This window comes from Atheta coriaria, unplaced genomic scaffold (genome assembly GCF_025399875.1).
Source record: "Atheta coriaria isolate IRGN ID8LTWV9N9 unplaced genomic scaffold, Caltech_Dcor_3.1 hic_scaffold_3_pilon, whole genome shotgun sequence".
Taxonomy (NCBI): domain Eukaryota; kingdom Metazoa; phylum Arthropoda; class Insecta; order Coleoptera; family Staphylinidae; genus Dalotia; species Dalotia coriaria.
The window spans coordinates 3,209,623-3,228,509 of NW_027045445.1; the positions used below are offsets into that span (position 1 = coordinate 3,209,623).

Below are 18,887 nucleotides of genomic sequence, written 5' to 3' on the forward strand. Positions count from 1 at the left end.
TCTCGGTGAAAAACATGAGAAAATAAATATTTTTTACGAAAATTCCTTGAGACTCATATTTATTAGACATATTCTCCCCAAGAGTCGACTTGTTCGCGCAGTGTTCTTCGGCCATTTGATGAAGTAAATTTCATAGCAGTTCAGTTTTACAGGTTTTTATTTCAAATAAATAATCCTTTTATTACTTTCTTTTCCATATTCCCTATTTGCAACACATCCACACAGTATCAAGTATCCGTTAAACTTAAATAACACAATGATCCGTTTAGTTTGCACTTGGTGCATATACATATTCACAATACACGTTAAATAGAGAAACTGAATTACTTGGCAAAATATACCTCAACGGTTGTAAATAATAGCAGCAGTAAAGACACAATTTGGTGCATGGTTACGTACTAATCGTCAAAATGCAAATTACCTTCAATCAACACCTCAAAACCCAAAGATAACATTCACTAGAACAAATTTATTTATTTATTGACGTTGATGAGGAAATTTGCATCTGCATGTGGCTATGTTAATCTAAATTTCGTCCAACTGAATTAAAATTTGTTCAATAAAATTAATTTTTGGGAAGATCAGTCACAAAACACCTTCAAACTAAGAACTACGAACCAATGACTCAGGAACACACGCGCATCTTCTCACATAAGTTAAATATTTGTCACTATTGTACAAAATAATAGTAATGTATTTAAGAGACTGAGTTTTGATTTTCACTTTGTGTACATCTTCCAGTCATGCTACTTCTTAGTTGCCCGAATTGTAAGTGTTTTTTTTTTCATTAAATTAATACAACTATTACTTAAAATTTAACTAAAAATAAAAAATAAAGACTCTTATAAAACTCGTTCAAATTTTTGACAATTTCGCTTGCGCGACCGGCTAGTTTCGTGTTTCGTTTTGTAAAAATAATACTCTATACGCATTCTGTGTACAATGTTGTCACGATGGGTTTTTATGTGTAAATGTAAATCTGTTATTTGGTAAAAGAATATAAGAGAAAATATTAGTTTCATAAACGTTTCAGCGTTCGCTTCTTTTCTTTCAGGATTTTCTTCTTTTCGGCGGAGAGCTTTTTGTCGCCGGCGTGTTTTTTGGCAACTGGTCCTTCACTAGGCCCACATTTTGATAGTTTTTGAGGCTGCAAGTAGCATAAGTAGAATTATTATTTCATAAAATCAATTAATTAACTACACTAAACATTACAGTAATTTGGTTTAGTGTTGTTATTGCATGGTTTGTAATCCTAACGTATTTGTACTTCATTGTGAAAACAGTTTGATAAACAGTCTGATATGAATATTTGTATGTATTTGTAAATTAAAACGGATACGACAGTTTTGATTACGTAATTTTAGATTTAAACCTCTTATCATTAAATTTAACGGCTTTTAGTGTTATCGCCCAACGGAAAACAAAATATTGATCAAATACGCAAGTAAAACATATGTATGAAGCAAATATTTACCTGGGCATGAATTTCGGTCATCATTTTCGCCCTCTGTGAATAATCATCATAATGTTCTAATAGTAGTCTGCCTGCTTCTTCATTCAAAGCTGATTCGGCATTAGGCACAATAAGCAAGCACTTTATAGTCTGAAATAATTAAAGTGCTATCATAATTTATAAGTTCAATATGTTTAAAATGTTATCTTACAAGTAATATATGTTTAATTCCGAGATCTGGCTTCCAATCCTTTTTCAAAGTATTGACACAAATCTCACCATTGGCAGCAACATTGGGATGAAAAATTTTTGTGAAGAAATATGCTTTTGGTGGTGTTTGTGGAAAATCCTTCCCCAAAGTCAGTTTTACTTTAAACAAACCACTTGTGTAAGGTGTGCCTGAATAACAAATTAAGTAAATCTTTAAATGTTACAATATTTTAATAAAAATTGGATAATTACCTGCTGGGCCTTCAATAAATGCTTGAATATCAGTGACATCTTCCTCATTGATTTGTACCTTGATGCCTTCTGGAGGACTGGAGACTAGATCCTGCATTTCCTTGACAATGCCTCGTATTATTTGTGGCGAGAGATTCTCGACATTATTCGACATCTGCATAATTTATTGTTTTCATGAGCGATTATTAAACATTTGGCGCTATTCTGTAGCATGTGCAGCTGATTGTAATAGAGTATGAAACACTCACCGAACTCATGTTGGCCCAGGTTACTCGACAGTTTGCGCGCCAAAGTGGGTGGAGAAAGAAATGTGCGAGGAGCGTCGCGCGGGCGCTTCTTCCGGGGAATCGGGCAGCGAGTGCGCCTTAGCTCACCACCATTTGATTAAAGATAAATAAAGCAATGCATTTCAGTCTGTCATGAGCTTGTTTAGCTTGTTTGATGCTTTGTAGTCGATTGTACACGACTTGCAAAACGAAAACACACGATGTATGCTGACCTCTATAAGTTTGAAATTCTTTTAAAACAAAATTGATGCTTTTATAATGCGTTTTTATAACAAAACATTATAAATATTTATTTTTTATTTAATAACATTTAAATTTTACGCAACAACTCCCCCAACTCGTTTTATTCTGTTTAAAATGCATATTAATGTTAACTTTAACCTCCAGAGGGCGCAACGTGTCCAAAATCTTAATTTTTCTTCGTTTAAGTTTGCAAGCACGTTAATTTTGACTTGGTTATGTTTAGTATCTTCACTAGTTTTTATTTTATTAGGATCAATTAAACGAATAATAAATATGGATGTTAATATGGATACAAGTGAAGCATTAATCTTGCCTCAAAAGAAGTTCTATCGACAACGCGCTCATTCCAATCCAATTGCTGATCATTGCATTGACTAGTAAGTATTACCAATTAGTCTTAAGTTTCCTTTAGATTTACATCGAATTGTAGTCCCATAAGCCCCAAACACATGAACTGGGACAAATACTACACAAATATAAAAGAGAAAAAAGTTGAATTTGCTGACATTGGTTGTGGCTATGGTGGTCTACTCATCACATTATCACCTATGTTTCCTGATACATTAATGCTGGGCATGGAGATTAGAGTCAAAGTTTCTGACTATGTCATGGATAGAATTGCAGCTCTAAGGGAACAAAAACCAGGAGAGTACCAGAATGTTGCTTGCATAAGAACCAATGCAATGAAATATTTACCCAACTATTTTGAAAAGGGACAAGTAATATTCAACTATTTTTTAAATAAAAACTTGGAATGTTTAATGTTAAATTTATATTTCAGTTGAAAAAGATTTTCTTCTTATATCCAGATCCACATTTTAAAAAGGCGAAACATAAATGGCGCATTATCAACAAGACACTTTTAGCAGAATATGCCTATGTTGTAGCAGAAGGTGGTATTATTTACACAGTAACTGATGTAAAAGATTTACATGAGTGGATGGTCATGCATTTTGAAGAACATCCTTTGTTCAAAAGAATTACAGAAGAAGAATTGGTCAGTTTTAAATTTTAACAATTAATTTATTAATACTATTTTCTCACTTTTCTGATTTCAGAAATCTGATCCTGTTGTTGAAAAACTTTTTGCCAGCTCTGAAGAAGGCCAGAAAGTGACAAGGAACCATGGTGATAAATTTTTGGCTGTATTCCGACGGATTGCGGATCCATTTATTAGTTAATAATAATTGACGGTTATAATATTGTTGTATAAATTTAAACTGTATATTTTGCTTCGCTTATTTTGTTTACGGCAGGGCAGGTAGGTCTACTTCCCGATTGTAGTCGATAACCTTCTCGTGTAACTTCGTCTTGAGGCCGAATATCTCATCAAAACTTTTCAGCAACATAGTATGCATGACGTCTTTCACCACTGGCATTTGCGGTTCGTTGTACATGTCATCAAGGTGTTTCTCAATATCTGTCGGTAAGTCTTTTTGTGGTCGGATTTGACTGTAATATATGGGTGCCGCACGTTTTTGTACGTCCAGGACAGCGCGAAATCGATTCGAAAAGATGGCGTCACTGGAATTTCAAAAAAGAAAATTTCATAATATGTAAATTACTGAATTTAACATAGTAATACTTACGCAAGTAAAGCTTCTATAACCTGTCGATAAAATTCTACGTTATCAATGTTCGGATCAAACTCATCAGAATTCTTTTCAACGTACAAGTCGTCATTGAATGATATACTTGATGATTGCGATTTGTCATTGTTTGGTTTAGAAAGAAACGCAATTGATGGTTGCTTTTGTTTGTGAGGGAGTGTATCAATGCTTGCCGGGAATATACTTTGGGGTTCTAGAATGAATTGCTCTTCGGGTGAGTAAAAAGCATCACGATCAACAAAACTTTTGATTTCTAATTCCAACGCCAGCGTTGTGTAAAAACTCTTTGCTTCTGGTAATATCATCACTTCATTTTCCTAAATATTTAGTTTAGTTTATCGTAATTGCCAGAAATTACAACTTAATAACTTACCGGATACGTAATGCCTTTATCGGTGATAATAAATTCATCTTGAATCTCTTGTTGTCTTCGTTGGTAATCCTTTAGAGATTTCTGGTGTTGCAAATATTTCGTGTGGCTGATTAATTGACATGGCAAATGGACGCGAGTTGAGCACGCCACACCGTATGATTTCACCCGCACAACAATCACATCCGTCTGGTGTGGACGAAGGACGCGATTAGGATCCATTACCTCAACGCTGCATAGTCCTGCCACTTCGGTCCTGGAATTTATAATTTCAGTCATTTAATTAATTATCACTACTCGGTTGAGGGTGCATACTTGAGCCAATTATAGCCCAGGATGTCGTCTGACATGTTCGTGATGAAAATCATTCGTGTTGTCGAGCTCCAAACCGGAAACGCTTGGATTCGTAAGCGATCCATCGATAAATGCACTGGCACGTTAGCACATATCGCTGCGGGCAGATACAATTTCGGTATTTTGTTTTGAATATTTGTTCTGGTGCCTCTTGCACGAATGTGCAACTCAATTCTGCGCCCATCGCTAAGTGCCAAAGGCACGTGTAACTAAAACAATCGGAGATGCAAAATTTTTCAAAGTTTTGAAATGATTAAAAGTTTACAACTATTGACTTCTTTTCGAGTGGATGATAATGTATCAATAATGGATGTGATTCATATTCTTTTACAACTCCGCTTGGATTGAGGCACTTCCAAACTTCAAATCTGTAGTTCTTATTACTTTGATTAAACTCCAATTCGTTTAATTCATATGACACAGGTGTTTTCGTATTATTATAAAACCAGTAAACGTAATAATTAGCTTGTTTTGTGTTTAGATACATGGGTTGTAAAAGTATGCAATAAGTAGAACTGTACTTTGACAACCACGCTTGGTCAACGCCGATCGCATTTAGTTTAAAATTCATTATAATGAATCGTTTCTCGTTCATCGATAAATAGTACGACAGCGTGGTTTCGCCCTCGCAGAAATAGTTAACTTGCAGCGTCATGCTCTGAACGCTCAGCGGCTGCAAGAATTCATATGTCACTCTGATGCATTATTCAAACGAGCCGAGCTCACCGAAATCGTTTCCTCCATGATGGACAACTTGCACATTTGGCGATGCGGACATTGATAAACCCGGCGTCTAATTGACAGAAAGGCGCCAACTTCTTGCAGCTCGCAGTCGCATAATTTCTTGCGCTTGAGTGACACTTGAACGGCGAATTGCGTCACGTTCCGCGCCATTAGCGTCACGTAAAAATATTTGTTATTCATTTCGGCGTCGGGCAGATTCAAATCGATACACATTGTGCTATCATTGTGTCGCGCTCCCGCCAATGCATGATTCAACCTGCATTAGAACTCTGCTGATTATTTAATGCGCGTCTGTCGATTGCCAGCGCCCATATTTGCGCTCGGAAACCAATGAAATAGTAAATTTAATCAAAACTACGGCTACAGTACGTTCCATATAGGTAGCATCTAGTCAGTCAATAATGTGCTTAACGTTTCAATCACTACACTTTTTAGCAAGCCAAACGAATTGTCGATTAAATATTCCTTACCAGTTTATATTGAGGCATTCCCACAACGAGCGCTTACTAAACAAAGGTCCAAAATTGTGATCAGCTATTTCTATTATCTATGAAAATCATGCAATTACAATCAACAATTAAATCAAATCAACTCTCAACCTGAATGTAGGGATTAACAATTTGCGCCTCAAATTCGTAAATGAATTTCTCGGTATTTTCAACAGTCTCCAAACCGTTGGCATCAGGGCGAAGTTTATAACAAACGCGGGCGTAATGCACTCCGGGTTGATGCGGGCCAAAATTAATACCACAATGCACATGAGCTTTCGGTTCCAGAGTACCATATACGGGCCATACTGTCGCATGTTCGTAATGCTCCATAACGTGCCTCCAATATACCGATAGTTCGTAGTGAATTGTAGTGTGGCCATAGTTGAACAAACAAAACTCGCTTGAATAGATATGGTGACACTCAACCGTACCGAAATCGTATCGAGAGGGCAGGCTCTAAAGAAAAAAAGTTAATTGTTGGCAATTAAACAGAGTCCGAGCGACGACGTAAAATATGCATCTCGATAAGGGCAATTAAAACCACTCACGCATAAATCGGAATGGTCAGCCTCCACATTGATCGTGACGCAAATCTCGGCCGGTGAGCCGTGGATTTGCTTCAGCTCCCTGATGGCATACACTAGACAGGTAACCGGAAATTGCTTGCAGACGCGTGCGGAACTTTTAAAGGATACTTTAATCGTGTTAGCTGAATTTGATGTGAGTGAACCCGTCGGGGTGAGAATTTTGACTTCGTCAGGTAAATCGCAGGTCATAAATTCGTAACTGAAACGTCATGTTTGTTTGAAGTTTCTTATTGGCTTCGAATTGGCGTCTAAAACTTACTGTACATGAAATTGGCTTGTATTACGAATCGATACTGAAACAACTTCTTCGCAACCAACTTGAACTCCTCTAATAATGATTGTGTTATTTTGACCAATCTCAACAGAAGGATAAGCTGCGTATCCTTTGAGACATATTGGTATTTTATGATTCTTGTCATTGTTCAGCAAGATGTGCCACTGCTCAGAGTACATTTTAGGTTTTTCATTTGGAAAACTCACTAGTTGTACGACTACAATAGTTGAAGTTCGCACAGTGCCCATCATAGGTTTCAACAAAAAGTTACTACACGTATAAAGTCAAATTAGGTTTGAGCGATAAAAACAAGATTGGTTTGGATTGAAACCGAGTACTAACCTAGTTGTGGGCGATATAAATTTGAAACTTGTCGGCAAATAACCAGCGGATCGCAATTCCAAAGTAGTAAAACAAGTATCACCAGGCAGGACCGGCGGCAAAACTACAGATCCAGGATTATGTTGAAATTGTGGTACCCAAGAGTTATGTTCACTAAATGAATGTCCTGTATGTTAAAAGGTCGTAATAATAATTATTGTAATATAATATAGTTAATATCTTCACCTAAAACTCTTAATATTGCTGATAGTGGCATTGTAGAAATTGTTTCTGATTTCTGCTCAGCGTTGTAGATATTACAAAGTAAATTGCGCGAGTAAATATTGTCGATCATTGATGGGCGAAAGTTGCACTCAAATAAAGCACATTCTTCCGCTGGAATTTCGATTTGACCAGGTGTTACTTTGAAAACTTCATCTGCATTAATGAATTAAACGAAATTAATTTTTAATTGGTTTACGTGGGCGCGTCTCCGATACCTTGATACCATTTGACGATAACAGCTTGCTGGCGATGGTTCGTGAACGTAGTGACCAGTGTGCTTTCTTTTTCGTTCTTGAAATCAATCGAGCCGAAGTTGAGATATGCATCATTGAAGGAAAACGCTGGTGTCTCCTTCACGATTGCCTGCACATCTCGCATGTATCGGTCGTAAATATTTTCGACAATTTCTGGATTCTTGGCGTGTTTGATGCCGGCTCGCTGCTGTTCGGTTTTCCAGTAGACGCCGAAACAATCCACCATTAGCGGATGCTGTCGAATTTGAGCATTAGTGGCGCGAAGCTAATGTGATTTCAGAGCGACGGAGCATTTACGTGGTTGTGAATCATGCAGAAGAATCGCTGACTGTACACGCCGAACGTGGTCGCGCGGAACGTGATGTTAACGATCACATGTCGATTGCCGTCGACTATGCCAACGTGCGGCACAATTTCGAAGATCGGCATCGGGGCGTCGTCGACGTCGAATTTAAATTCCACCGGGAACGCCGACAAGTTGCGTATCTCTAGTGCCTTTTTGTTCGACTGCATCTGGGGCCACGTGTTGAAGTTGACCATGTTGGTAGATATTTGCAACTGTGGACCAATTGAGTTTCCACTGGCCTCCAGACGAATCTCTTCGTGCAATTCCTGCTCTTCACTACTTTTACATAATATACTAATGAAGTTTTGGTCCTGCGACCATACTATCAGTGGTTTGTACGTGATTCTTATTTTGGTCGTCTCATGGGGAGTAAGATCAAACGATCGTGTCAGGGTGTGAAAACACTGATAAGCTGACAATGTGTGCGGGTTATGTTTAACAATGTAATTTTTCAACACCTAAAAGAACTCAATTTAAATGCTAATATTATAATTACTGGTGAATACATTACATCACCATCGTTTGAGATAGTAACTTTGGTTGATTTTTCATGCCCAATTCGTACTTCACCGAAATTTACTTTGATTACAACAGGATCAAAGGAAGGTGCATTATTTGTTTCTGATAAATTAATATTTAAATCGTATTTATAATTGCAGTTACAAGCAGTGTTTATTTCAGACATTTTTCTGACGTTTCATAATATTTTTTAAATCAACTAGTAATAAAACAAAATAACAGCGAGCAAAAGCATATTTAAAGGAAAAAATAATAATAAGTGATTTAAAGTTTTGCTTTTGGATGTTTTCTGGAATAGTCTAAACTTTCCTTTAATATTTCCAGCACTAAATCAACCTTTTCGGGTGTGGCGTTATATCCCATAAGCCCGATACGGAATACTTTATTAGCCGTTGGACCTAATCCCCCGCTGATTTCCAGCAGATATCTGAAAACAAAGCATACGTAATTGTAATTAGTATCAGCAGACTGATTTCGGCGTGACGAGTGTGCCGGTGTCTTTTGTGGCATGTTTTTTATGGGCATTCAATTACGTTTTCATGGCGTACGCGGTGACATCCTTCCAGTCAACGTCGTTGGGAACCTGAATCGTGGTCACGGTGGGCAAGCGCTTGAGCTTATCGCCGACGAACAATTCCAGGCCCATTCGTTCCAGGCCCTTGTACAACTGGTCGGCGCACTTTTGATGGCGCTCGATCACACTGTTCATGCCTTCCTCGCAGACCATGGCTAATGCTTCGCGCAGGCCGTATAAGAGCGTAGTCGATATCGTATGATGATACCTGTCGAATTGATTCGAAACTGTTTAGTCCACGAGGTCACTCAGTTAGTGGTGGGTACTTACACACGTGGGCGATTCTTATCGAAACACGCCCAATAATCGCCTAAAATTTTCATGTCCAAATAGTAAACTTTAACCTCGGTCTTCCGATTGAAAAGCTTCTGCCTGTGGAAAGAAAAGAAATAAATGCTCCTCAAATCCACTGCGAACTTTGGAACAAACACACATTTCGAAAAGTTTTCAACATTACTCTCCTTCTTGTGCTAACTGGCAATTCGTATTCGTTACTTCGCACCGTAGAACAAGAAACTAGGACGGCGTGCGCGGAAAAATAGCGCAAAAAAAGCAAACAGGAAGTTGTAGGAGAGCACGTTGATTTTATGTGCATATTTTATTATACTTACTTAGCTCTTTCGCTGAAAGAAATTGGAGTGATTCCCGGTGGTGCACCTAAAACTTTTTGCGAGCCAGTGTAAATAGCGTCGATGCCAATCTCATCCGCCTTCACTGGAACGCCACCCAGTGATGCTACCGTATCCACTGCCAATAGACAATTGTACCTAAACTCGCAAACATCGACAAAGATATTACTAAACTAGAACGGAGTACAAAAAAGAAAATTGAAAAAGAAAAAATCGTGTGATTGGAATATGTTGGAGGACAAAATGAGTTTCGACATGGTTTCCATGTTGTTTGGTATTGTGTTGTGTGGAGATGTCAAAAGAAACATTTACCTATGGCAAATCTCACCCAAGCCGTCCAAAGGCTGATAAACCCCTGTCGAACTTTCTCCTTGTACGATGAACAGTAACACCGGCTTGTGTTTCATGAGCGCATTCTCCAAAAGTTCTAACGTGAAATTATTCCCTGGTTGAGTCTTGACTTGGATCACATTTGCACCTACCACGTACCAAGTTGATTGTTATTAATTGAAACCAGCATACCAGCATATTTTTTTCTACTAAACTTACCGTATCGCTGGGCCATGTTGGCGGCACGATCACCCCAAATTCCGTTGGTGGCAATGAGGACCTTCTCGCCCGGTTCCAAAAGATTACACATGACGGCCTCGATGCCGCCGTGACCGGAAGCGCTGAGGGCTAGTGTAAGCTCGTTGCGTGTTTGAAAAATGTACTGTATGCCTTCTTTGATCTCGTCCATGATCTGAGAAGCGTACAAATTGGAATGAAACGGCACGCAACGTGATCCGATTCAAATTGGGCCGAAGGTAATTTACTAAAGTGAAATTGGGTTTCTTTCTTTCAACGAGCCACAACATTAGGTACTACACGACAACAGGTGTTGTCGGATTTTGACTGTGCACATTTTCAACGCCTACAGGCCAAACCTGGCGTATGTACTTCACCTGCTCATAACTAACTTAAATATAAACGTTTTTTAATGCTTGATCAAGAAAATAAAATAATATGTACTTTGGTACTGAATCCTAACCGCAAAAAAATAAAAATTGTACTTCCATTAAATTCTCGGCAATTTATTGCATGGAGATGTGATCCAAATTGATAAAATATGATAATGTGAGTGTTTTACCTTGGTGGTTTCAGTGTGCAGATGTCCCAGGACCGGTTGACTTAATGCGTGAAGAACGCGCGGCGGGCAATTAGATGGTCCCGGTCCCATTAGAACTTTGTGCGGAACAATTAAAGGTTTACGTAGACTTCGTGGCGCCTCCATTACCATAACTCCTATTCGTATATTCGGTATGTTGTATTAACTTCGGCGACGGTCCTCTTCGTACACACTTTGCTACTGAATGCGCCAAGAGTGGAACTTTGAGCCCGCAATTGGAAATATAATGCCACCCTGAAACTGTAGCCCGGTCGGATGATAATAATTTCGCAACGGCACTGCTTTAATAGTGGCTTTTACAACGTTGTGAACGCCAGCAATTACATTTATTATTTGTGCAACATTAGCATGCTCCATCTAAGTATATTTATACTGCCATCGTTATCAATACGTGTGGCTTTATGACCTCGTTCACTGTCTGTGTGCGTGTTTTTCCACTCGTGAATGAAAAATACGACACTAAATTGTTTCCAACAGCGAGTTTCAGATTGAAATCTTGATAAAACAAACGAAATTCTTCGAGGGTATTTATTATGCATCATGCATCGTGGATGCAGGTGAAGAATACCTGAAATACCAGATTTATAATTGTGTCTAATTCTAATTCCGGAAATAGTTATTTCTGAAGTTTATGAGAGTTGAAGAAAACAATTTACCACAATAACCACTATCGTTGAGTTTACGAAGGGTCATTGCACAGTTTTCCTATTACGTATATTATGTTTTCAGTTTGCGTAATGTGCTGAGCAAAACCAGAAGTAGAAATCGATGTTGTTAAATTTTACGGCCCGAAGGACATTAATCATAAAAATAACAATTTTCGCATCCTAAGCGACAAATTTCGCCACCCAGTTCGTGTATGTGGGAAGCTTGAAATATATACGAAAGCCTTTTTATGCGTTGAGGGAATATACGCGTGGCAAACTCGTTGATCGCGATTTAAGAGCTTTCTGAAATCCTCCCGCCGAAGAGACGTCCTCCAAACGCTGAAAGAACGGCATGAATGAAGTGAGGCGTTTCAAGAAGGGTTATTAGAGTGATTGGCTTGACAATATTAAAAAACGCACACAAAGACACGTCTACTTGCTTTATGTTTGCCGATACAGCTCATTCACATGCATTATACATGGTGATATCAAAAACTAATATAAAATAAAAATACAAGAAAACGTTCTCCATTTCGAGCAGAAAAATCAATTTATTTCGTATTTATACACTGAAATTATAAACTTTTATTTAATATTTATAGTAAGGTTAAGTTTTGGTTATTAAATAATTTGGAGACTTTTATAATCCTATTGTATATTGGTAGATATGCATTTTATGTGAAAGTACGCTGAAAGTATTTGCACAAAGGGCTTCCTACAGATGGGCGAAAAAAGGGGAAAGTATAGGCGGCAATGTTGAAGCAGAAGCGTGCTTGCTCTCTGCTCAATCTATGGCAGGAAAATGTAAAATTTTATAACGGCGCGCAGAAATTAAAATTCCAAGTAGATGAGTAAAGAACGACTTCAAACTTTGCCAAATTTTGTGCTCTTGCACAAAATGCTAAATCGCGCGCAACACGAAACTCCAGAAGTAAATGTAAATGTTTATCTAACATGGCAGCTTTCACTACTTTTCGCTCAAGTTCTGCAGCCGTTCTTCTTCAATCTTAAGTTTACACAATGTAGAATATACATTGTAATGATAACAGAAGATTTCATAAATGAAATTGCTTGAAAATACGAAAAAATATTAATTTCATTTTTGTAATTTGTGGAAACTGCAAAACGTGTTTCGAAATTGCACGTGCTTATGTAATTTATTACTTTAATCAAATTTGAAAATGGCTAACCAAATATGCGAAAATTTAAATATCAATGCGCGTTGCTGTTGCTGTTTAATAAAAGGGGTTATAATATGTATGTGGCTCGCACAATACGTACTTCATCCCCGTGTTTCTCATTATTTCCCTGCTTTTTGTACTTTCAGCCATTCAGCCGCTGCATCAATGCGTTTCCTTTATGCGTAATATTGTGCCGGCGGACATTCTACCCTTGGTTTATTTGGATTTGTATCATTTTCCTTTTGCGTATTTGTTGTTTGTATTTCTTCGCTAATTTGCGCTAATTAAAGCGAATCCAAAATTTTGTTATGCAAATTTACATTCAGGAACAATATTGAAACATAAGCGATAAAAACACCATTATAAATTAGAATTACATTTGTATCATTCTACTGTTAGACGTAATTAAATATATTATACTAAAATAATAAATTAAATCTCAAGGTAATTACTCACACAACAAATGCAAGTAGTACTGCCGAACAACTTTTTGTGTTTTACGGTTGTTTTCCATATAAAACCAATATTTTTGTGGTTTTTAAAGGTTAAGCAAAACATAACCTCTTCCACCGGTACAACACAGGAATGTCAGAGAATAACAAATGAGCGTTCTTCATTCCTGCGCGTACTTTAAGAATTAATCACGCAACTCGAAAAGTGGGAAACGATTAACATCCGTATGATTGCGTAAATTAGCCGCGTGTTGCATCTTGTGTCTTTCACTACACGCCGCGTACGTAAAAATAGAGAAACATTTGAGAAATTTGAGAAATTGGATATTTTATTTGTGCCGCCCGCGTTCGATGCGGAATTTCTATTTTGTCGCTTGATTTACGAGCCGAAAAACTCTTCTCCTTTTCATTCGATTTCAGGCATTCACATGGCAATAACCGCGACCGCCGCCGCCGCCGCGTACGATGCCAAAAGAAGAAGATTAACGACCGTCACAACTTTCATGCGATGCGAACGTTTCCATTTTCCATTGCGAGCAAAATCCGCGCCTGCGAGGTGCATAGAACATTTGACAATCGACAATAATGTGCTCACAATTAATTGCTGGCCTGATATTTCAGGAATTCGATATCTTACACTCAGACTCGCACTTACACATCGAAACAAGTTGGCGTATTTCTTTTTTATGCTTGACATTCTTAAAGGTCGGGTGCGTCCTCATCGAGTGTTGTGTCGGCTTCGCATTTCTATCTGCTGCGCGCACTCGGCGTCAAAATATTTATCATCAAAGACAGCCTATTAAAATTCTAAATAGCAAAACGCGGTTCAGTATTTTATCATATTTTATCCGGTCGTTGAAATGGGCCGTCGGGATCGACTACGAGTATCTCGTTCGCTTCTTCGTCGGTTATGTGTGGCTCAAAAGGCATGCCGCCACCTGTTGCGGATACACTCCTGGTTTATATGTGTGCGTAGCGTCTGCTTCAGTCTACCTCATCTGCAGAGAGTCGGGGAATAATACGCTTACCACCACCACGCGTAGTACACACTCGTACCTCGATGGCGTTGTGTTGCTTAAGCCGCTTTGTGAGGCAACGGCGCACCTCTCGCGTAGCCACATCGGACGAGATCGTATCCGATCGTTGGGACTTAAACACGATTGCTGATAGTCGGGTCGGGCGTCGCGCTCAGCTCTGCTTGCAGCTTGCTGGTGCTGGATTCTTCCCGTTGCCTGATGTTTTGTGTTCAGTCGTGCTTTAGCATCGTGCGGTGTTGAGCGTTGTTTGTGTACTTAAGTAAAGCGCGGACATTCAACGCTAAAACAGACGTTTATGCGTGTGCGGTGTGCTAATATTCACATTCTATTAACGATTTATTTACATAACATTGTTTTGTCTTGCTTTGTGTTGTGCGTTGTTGGATTATAAACATTTTCCATTTACAACGGGATCAATTAGTAATTGAAGGACTGCAAAAAGAAGGTAAGCTTAAATTGTAGTCATAACAATTAAGAGAATTTTAGTTTTTATTAAAGGTTTTCATTAGTGATGAACCTTTTTTGTAGCATTGCGCACGATGCGCGCACAATGCTTGATTAATGCTTCTATAAATTGCAACGTTTATTGAATATTGTCGTTTCTCGCAAGGTCACCCATGTTGCGCGCCTCAAGACTTATCATTTATTGATAGGCAGTGTTATTCGAACTTTATCGCTCGGAATGTGAGATTGGGTGTAAAATTTCATTTATTTTCAAACAAAAATAATATTCACTGGTGTATGCACACCATGTGCAGGTATAAATCGGCTGCACACGGCGCAAATGAAAAGAACAAGGTGTGCGCTTGCTTCGACCCCTAAACGACCACTGGCTTCAGTTTCCAAGAACGAGTAGCTCATCGTATTTTAAATGCCGTGCGCCTCGAAAAGCAGTTTTCGACGTTTTTCAGCGTCTTCTAAACTTCACGTACGCCACAAATATAAATTTCCTAGGCCCGGTAAAACTGACGGTTATAAACAAGATTTTAATGAGTACGCAGCATTAACGTGCGCCGGGGATAAACATTGCATATGCATGTATATTGTGCGGATGTTTAGCGTAATAATAAATGATGTGACAGATTGTACGCGCGTTTTGCACGATTAAATTAATTTAATAGTTTGCGCATTACAGGAATGGGAAAAATTTGATTTTGATTTTGCCGCAGTCAGGAGAACGGTCTTCTTCTGCGCCTATTATCATTACCATGAAAACATCATAGTGGGGAATGGACGGGCAATAAAAGTTGTTAAATTCAATGGAAATATGCGCATCGCCTTACGGCTTATTGCATGAAATCAGGCAATTTATTAAAATTTATTATGCTACTATTATTCAAGCGCAACTGCAATTCGCGTTATTGAATTTTTTTTAGTTGCAGTAAGTACCTACCTCATGTATCATTCATTTAAAAAATATATTTTTTTATGTTACGGTCACAGAACATTAAAAATATACCATTTATTTTTAAATTCTAATATATTTTACCAAAAATTTATTTGGCGGTTATGTACGTCATAAAAAGAAAACATTGTGTATTCTGACAATGTCAGTACGAAGAAACAAATACCTACCGCATTAGATGTTTACGAGCAATAAATTAACTTAAGAAAAGAATAAGTTTATCGTAAGTACAAAGCAGACATTCAGTCCAGCATAAGTAGTTCAAAAGGCGTGTGGTCCGTCAGTACAGCATATCAATGCCGCTATAACTATTTCACATCGCATGCGATATCAAATCTTTGAAAAGAGGACGCGTATGCCTTCAATTATAAATGGAATGCATAAAAATTAAGTGTAAAGTGCATCTTGACATCGTGGTTTGACTCTGGCATTTGACTTTGTCGGCATTACGCAAATTCCTTCAGCTTCACTTTATCTATCTAGAAATAGCACACATTGACTTTAACGATGGCTATCGTATAAAATACATTTAATGTAGAATATTTTAATTGCCAATAGCACAACATATAACTTTCTGATGAAAGTTTAACTCGGTTTAATTCTAGTTATTCTTTGCGCGTAAAACGTCAATCGGTCGATTTGATAATGAATTTATATTAATTCCATTTTGCAGTTTTAATTATTATAGCCAGCAATAAACTGCTATTTATATCTCGCCCAAATGTCTGAAAAACTAATTAAAATTTAACGGCTATTACAATAGTTATTAAAAACATAAATGTTTATTGTGTACTTGCTGGGATTTTATGAACGCGCACGAAACCGCACCGGATCGGAGATTGCGCGATCTGGATTCATTACGCGTTTCGCGTTGATCGATTTACGTCTGCTTTTTGAACTTATTACTACTTGCTTAAACTTGTTTTGATTGGTTTTATGTTCACGTTTTAAATTGAATTACGTCTTTCTCTAACAGCCCGTCATCGTAACCAATTAATTTTCGAATTAAAAATGAAAAACTGTTATTGATTTTGATTTTTTATGATGGAATGTTAGCGAAAACATAACTTCGATTTATATTCGGTGTATTATGTTCGAATGACAAAGTGCTATATGAAATGTTGAAATATGGCGATGGGGAAAAGGGATCGCTAACAAAATGGTGGTGAATGCGCGACCCGGTTTGATATTGCTTTAAATTATGCATTCAGTGCACACACATGCATAAAACGACATGACGAATGTGATGATTTCACGTGGGTGTGTAGATATGTGTCGCCAAATATCGTCACCTTGTGTGTGCACTCTCCTTTGTCGTCTCGCACACCTCGTACGTGTCTTGTGAACGCGCAGATATTAAATATGCGTCAAACCGCAACAAAAGTAAGAATAAAGGCTCTAGTGTTAGAAAAACTAAAACTACGTCAAATATAACTTTTGCTTGAGCTTGGTTTCTTGTTATATGCTTATTTTTGCTTATATTAGGCTATAATGTACAAAAAATGATGAAGCATTCTGTTGACATATTCTTGAACCACAATAAACATTTCCATATTACACCGACGTCGCGGACATGAATCATGCGTACGTTGGGCGCGTGCATCAAAACCAGCCGACGAAGCAAAACTTTTCTACCACGTATTTACCGAAAAGCTTTCGCATACCGCATGTTTAAATAAATATCCTTTTAAAAAACTGAAAATTAGTCATGTGTAAAAATCATAATGTTGAAAGTCGTTAGTCATCGGTCATCATGTTCGTTTTCGTTTTCATTTGAAAGCACGTTTTAACTAAGCGCACTTTTTGTATGCATGCAAAACGCGTGCAATTATGTATTTTACCTACGTTTCAATGCGAAACGGGTCTCCAGCAAGCGTGACATGAGGCCACGTGTGGCATTCGATTTATTTATAACGAAATCAATTTGTTTGTCAATCGCTTACACGTGACACGTAATTATCAATTTACAAAACGGCACAGTGCGCTTGTTGTTCGCGATGCGTGTTGTGTGTGCAGTCTCGGCACAAAGGATTGTATTCAATAACACATTCGACGCACGTTTCGCGCGAAGCGAGCTGCAATAAAAATTCAATAAGCTCTGGTGGCAATGTGCAATAATTTTTAATAATGCTTTGTAATTCTTGGTATTCAATACTGTGTTTGGACAAATGTCTTCAATATTTTTAAAAGTAATCATTTTGTGTAAAGCTAGCCAACCAAACCTATATGTATTTCTTTCTATGCGCGGTTTGTTTGAACTTTTAATGGCGGTTCAGCTAGCCGGCCAATTAATTAGAAATATTTCACGTTGATGCAACGCGTAATTTGTTTCGTTAGAATTTATTCAATTAGGACATTCGCGACCTGCGTTCGATCATGACGTTTAAAATAATCAAAGCGGTCGTAAACATCGAGCGCGTAATCAAAGAACACACGCCGCGACACCGCAACTTCACTACTGCACAACGACCTGTTCGATCGAATGTGAAAAAAAGCGAGAAGTAAATTAACTCAACGCAATGTGGTGACGGTAAAATAAGAAGGAAATAACGTAATAACAAGACATTAGGTCACCTGCTACATTATACAATACAATAGTATTTTTTCCTTTCTGATTGAATTAATTCACGGATGATTTGTCACACACTAGATGTATTTAATGTGGTCGAGCCCTCGGTAGCGCTGTAACAATACTCCAACGATTACTGAGTTAAAACAAATCACAATTATGTTATGTTTGAAGGTTTGTAACAATCATGCACGGTGTACCACTTAAGTCGGGTGCGCTTGCATTTGATCGATAAGCGAATCGATTTGGCTTTGCATTTATACGTTTGGACATCAAGTGCTTGCGTCAACGCCAGCGCCAACGCGCTGGTATTATTATTATTAAAGCCGGTGGAATGTGTAGACAATAGTTAGTTTCCGATCACGCGGGACAGCACACGCCGATGCTTATCTTCGCATGCATAATTCTCGTACCTCGAAGTTCGTGGTGCGGCGTCGAGGGATAAGCAGTGCTAGGCTTGCACTGATACTCGATAGCCGTCCCGTCGTTTTGAATATTTGAAAGGACGGGTTGAATTTAATCTTATTAGAGTAGACAAATGCGCTGGGGCGACGCGCAACGTGTTTCTAACAAGTTAACGAGTTATAATTTCGTTCGACACTTGCAAGAACACATTGTGGGTATT

The 18,887-nt window shown here is 38.1% G+C and overlaps 5 protein-coding genes across 6 annotated transcripts in view; 2 read left to right on the forward strand and 3 right to left on the reverse strand.

Annotated features, from left to right (window-relative positions):
* Window positions 1-139: 139 nt before the first annotated feature.
* LOC135804036 (ubiquitin-conjugating enzyme E2 S) lies at window positions 140-2,352 on the reverse strand. The gene is made up of 5 exons (XM_065317799.1): window positions 2,164-2,352; window positions 1,916-2,069; window positions 1,665-1,852; window positions 1,475-1,603; window positions 140-1,147 (listed from the first exon to the last, which is right to left on the reverse strand). Exons 1-5 carry the CDS (start codon window positions 2,170-2,172, stop codon window positions 1,019-1,021), a joined length of 609 nt encoding a protein of 202 aa, XP_065173871.1. The 5' UTR covers window positions 2,173-2,352; the 3' UTR covers window positions 140-1,018.
* A 267-nt stretch (window positions 2,353-2,619) lies between these two features.
* Window positions 2,620-3,670, forward strand: LOC135803826 (tRNA (guanine-N(7)-)-methyltransferase). Its single transcript, XM_065317528.1, has 4 exons — window positions 2,620-2,822; window positions 2,876-3,164; window positions 3,227-3,442; window positions 3,504-3,670. Exons 1-4 carry the CDS (start codon window positions 2,719-2,721, stop codon window positions 3,624-3,626), a joined length of 732 nt encoding a protein of 243 aa, XP_065173600.1. The 5' UTR covers window positions 2,620-2,718; the 3' UTR covers window positions 3,627-3,670.
* LOC135803818 (cilia- and flagella-associated protein 65) lies at window positions 3,602-8,766 on the reverse strand. Its single transcript, XM_065317517.1, has 15 exons — window positions 8,593-8,766; window positions 8,033-8,539; window positions 7,697-7,970; window positions 7,443-7,634; window positions 7,218-7,383; window positions 6,861-7,145; window positions 6,563-6,800; window positions 6,123-6,470; window positions 5,994-6,070; window positions 5,506-5,779; window positions 5,045-5,452; window positions 4,741-4,988; window positions 4,429-4,681; window positions 4,035-4,372; window positions 3,602-3,969 (listed from the first exon to the last, which is right to left on the reverse strand). The coding sequence occupies exons 1-15, from the start codon at window positions 8,764-8,766 to the stop codon at window positions 3,693-3,695; spliced, it is 4,059 nt and encodes a 1,352-aa protein (XP_065173589.1). The 3' UTR covers window positions 3,602-3,692.
* Agxt (Alanine-glyoxylate aminotransferase) lies at window positions 8,728-11,320 on the reverse strand. Its single transcript, XM_065317525.1, has 7 exons — window positions 10,933-11,320; window positions 10,353-10,545; window positions 10,116-10,281; window positions 9,786-9,941; window positions 9,445-9,546; window positions 9,134-9,382; window positions 8,728-9,027 (listed from the first exon to the last, which is right to left on the reverse strand). The coding sequence occupies exons 1-7, from the start codon at window positions 11,080-11,082 to the stop codon at window positions 8,865-8,867; spliced, it is 1,179 nt and encodes a 392-aa protein (XP_065173597.1). The 5' UTR covers window positions 11,083-11,320; the 3' UTR covers window positions 8,728-8,864.
* Window positions 11,321-14,470: 3,150 nt separating this feature from the next.
* The window catches only part of LOC135803797 (rho guanine nucleotide exchange factor 10), a 72,835-nt gene continuing 68,418 nt past the window's right edge, over window positions 14,471-18,887 (forward strand). For both annotated transcript variants that reach the window (XM_065317496.1, XM_065317498.1), the window contains exon 1: window positions 14,471-14,733. The gene's annotated coding sequence lies outside the window, so the exon portion shown is untranslated. The remainder of the gene's footprint in view (window positions 14,734-18,887) is intronic.

Excerpts from the sequence above, each read along its gene's own strand:
- LOC135804036 (XM_065317799.1), bottom strand. Across the intron at positions 1,604-1,664 it reads GAATTAAACATATATTACTT|ACTATAAAGTGCTTGCTTAT; the intron begins GTAAGATAACAT and ends TAATTATTTCAG. Across the intron at positions 1,148-1,474 it reads TGACCGAAATTCATGCCCAG|CCTCAAAAACTATCAAAATG; the intron begins GTAAATATTTGC and ends TGCTACTTGCAG.
- LOC135803826 (XM_065317528.1), top strand. The coding sequence starts at position 2,719 with ATGGATGTTAATATGGATACAAGTGAAGCATTAATCTTGCCTCAAAAG. Across the intron at positions 2,823-2,875 it reads GCTGATCATTGCATTGACTA|TCCCATAAGCCCCAAACACA; the intron begins GTAAGTATTACC and ends ATCGAATTGTAG. Across the intron at positions 3,165-3,226 it reads ACTATTTTGAAAAGGGACAA|TTGAAAAAGATTTTCTTCTT; the intron begins GTAATATTCAAC and ends TTTATATTTCAG.
- LOC135803818 (XM_065317517.1), bottom strand. The coding sequence starts at position 8,766 with ATGTCTGAAATAAACACTGCTTGTAACTGCAATTATAAATACGATTTA. Across the intron at positions 7,635-7,696 it reads TATCGTCAAATGGTATCAAG|ATGAAGTTTTCAAAGTAACA; the intron begins GTATCGGAGACG and ends TCATTAATGCAG. Across the intron at positions 6,471-6,562 it reads CTGACCATTCCGATTTATGC|AGCCTGCCCTCTCGATACGA; the intron begins GTGAGTGGTTTT and ends TTTTTTCTTTAG.
- Agxt (XM_065317525.1), bottom strand. The coding sequence starts at position 11,082 with ATGGTAATGGAGGCGCCACGAAGTCTACGTAAACCTTTAATTGTTCCG. Across the intron at positions 9,942-10,115 it reads TTGGGTGAGATTTGCCATAG|GTACAATTGTCTATTGGCAG; the intron begins GTAAATGTTTCT and ends TTGCGAGTTTAG. Across the intron at positions 9,383-9,444 it reads GATAAGAATCGCCCACGTGT|GTATCATCATACGATATCGA; the intron begins GTAAGTACCCAC and ends TCAATTCGACAG.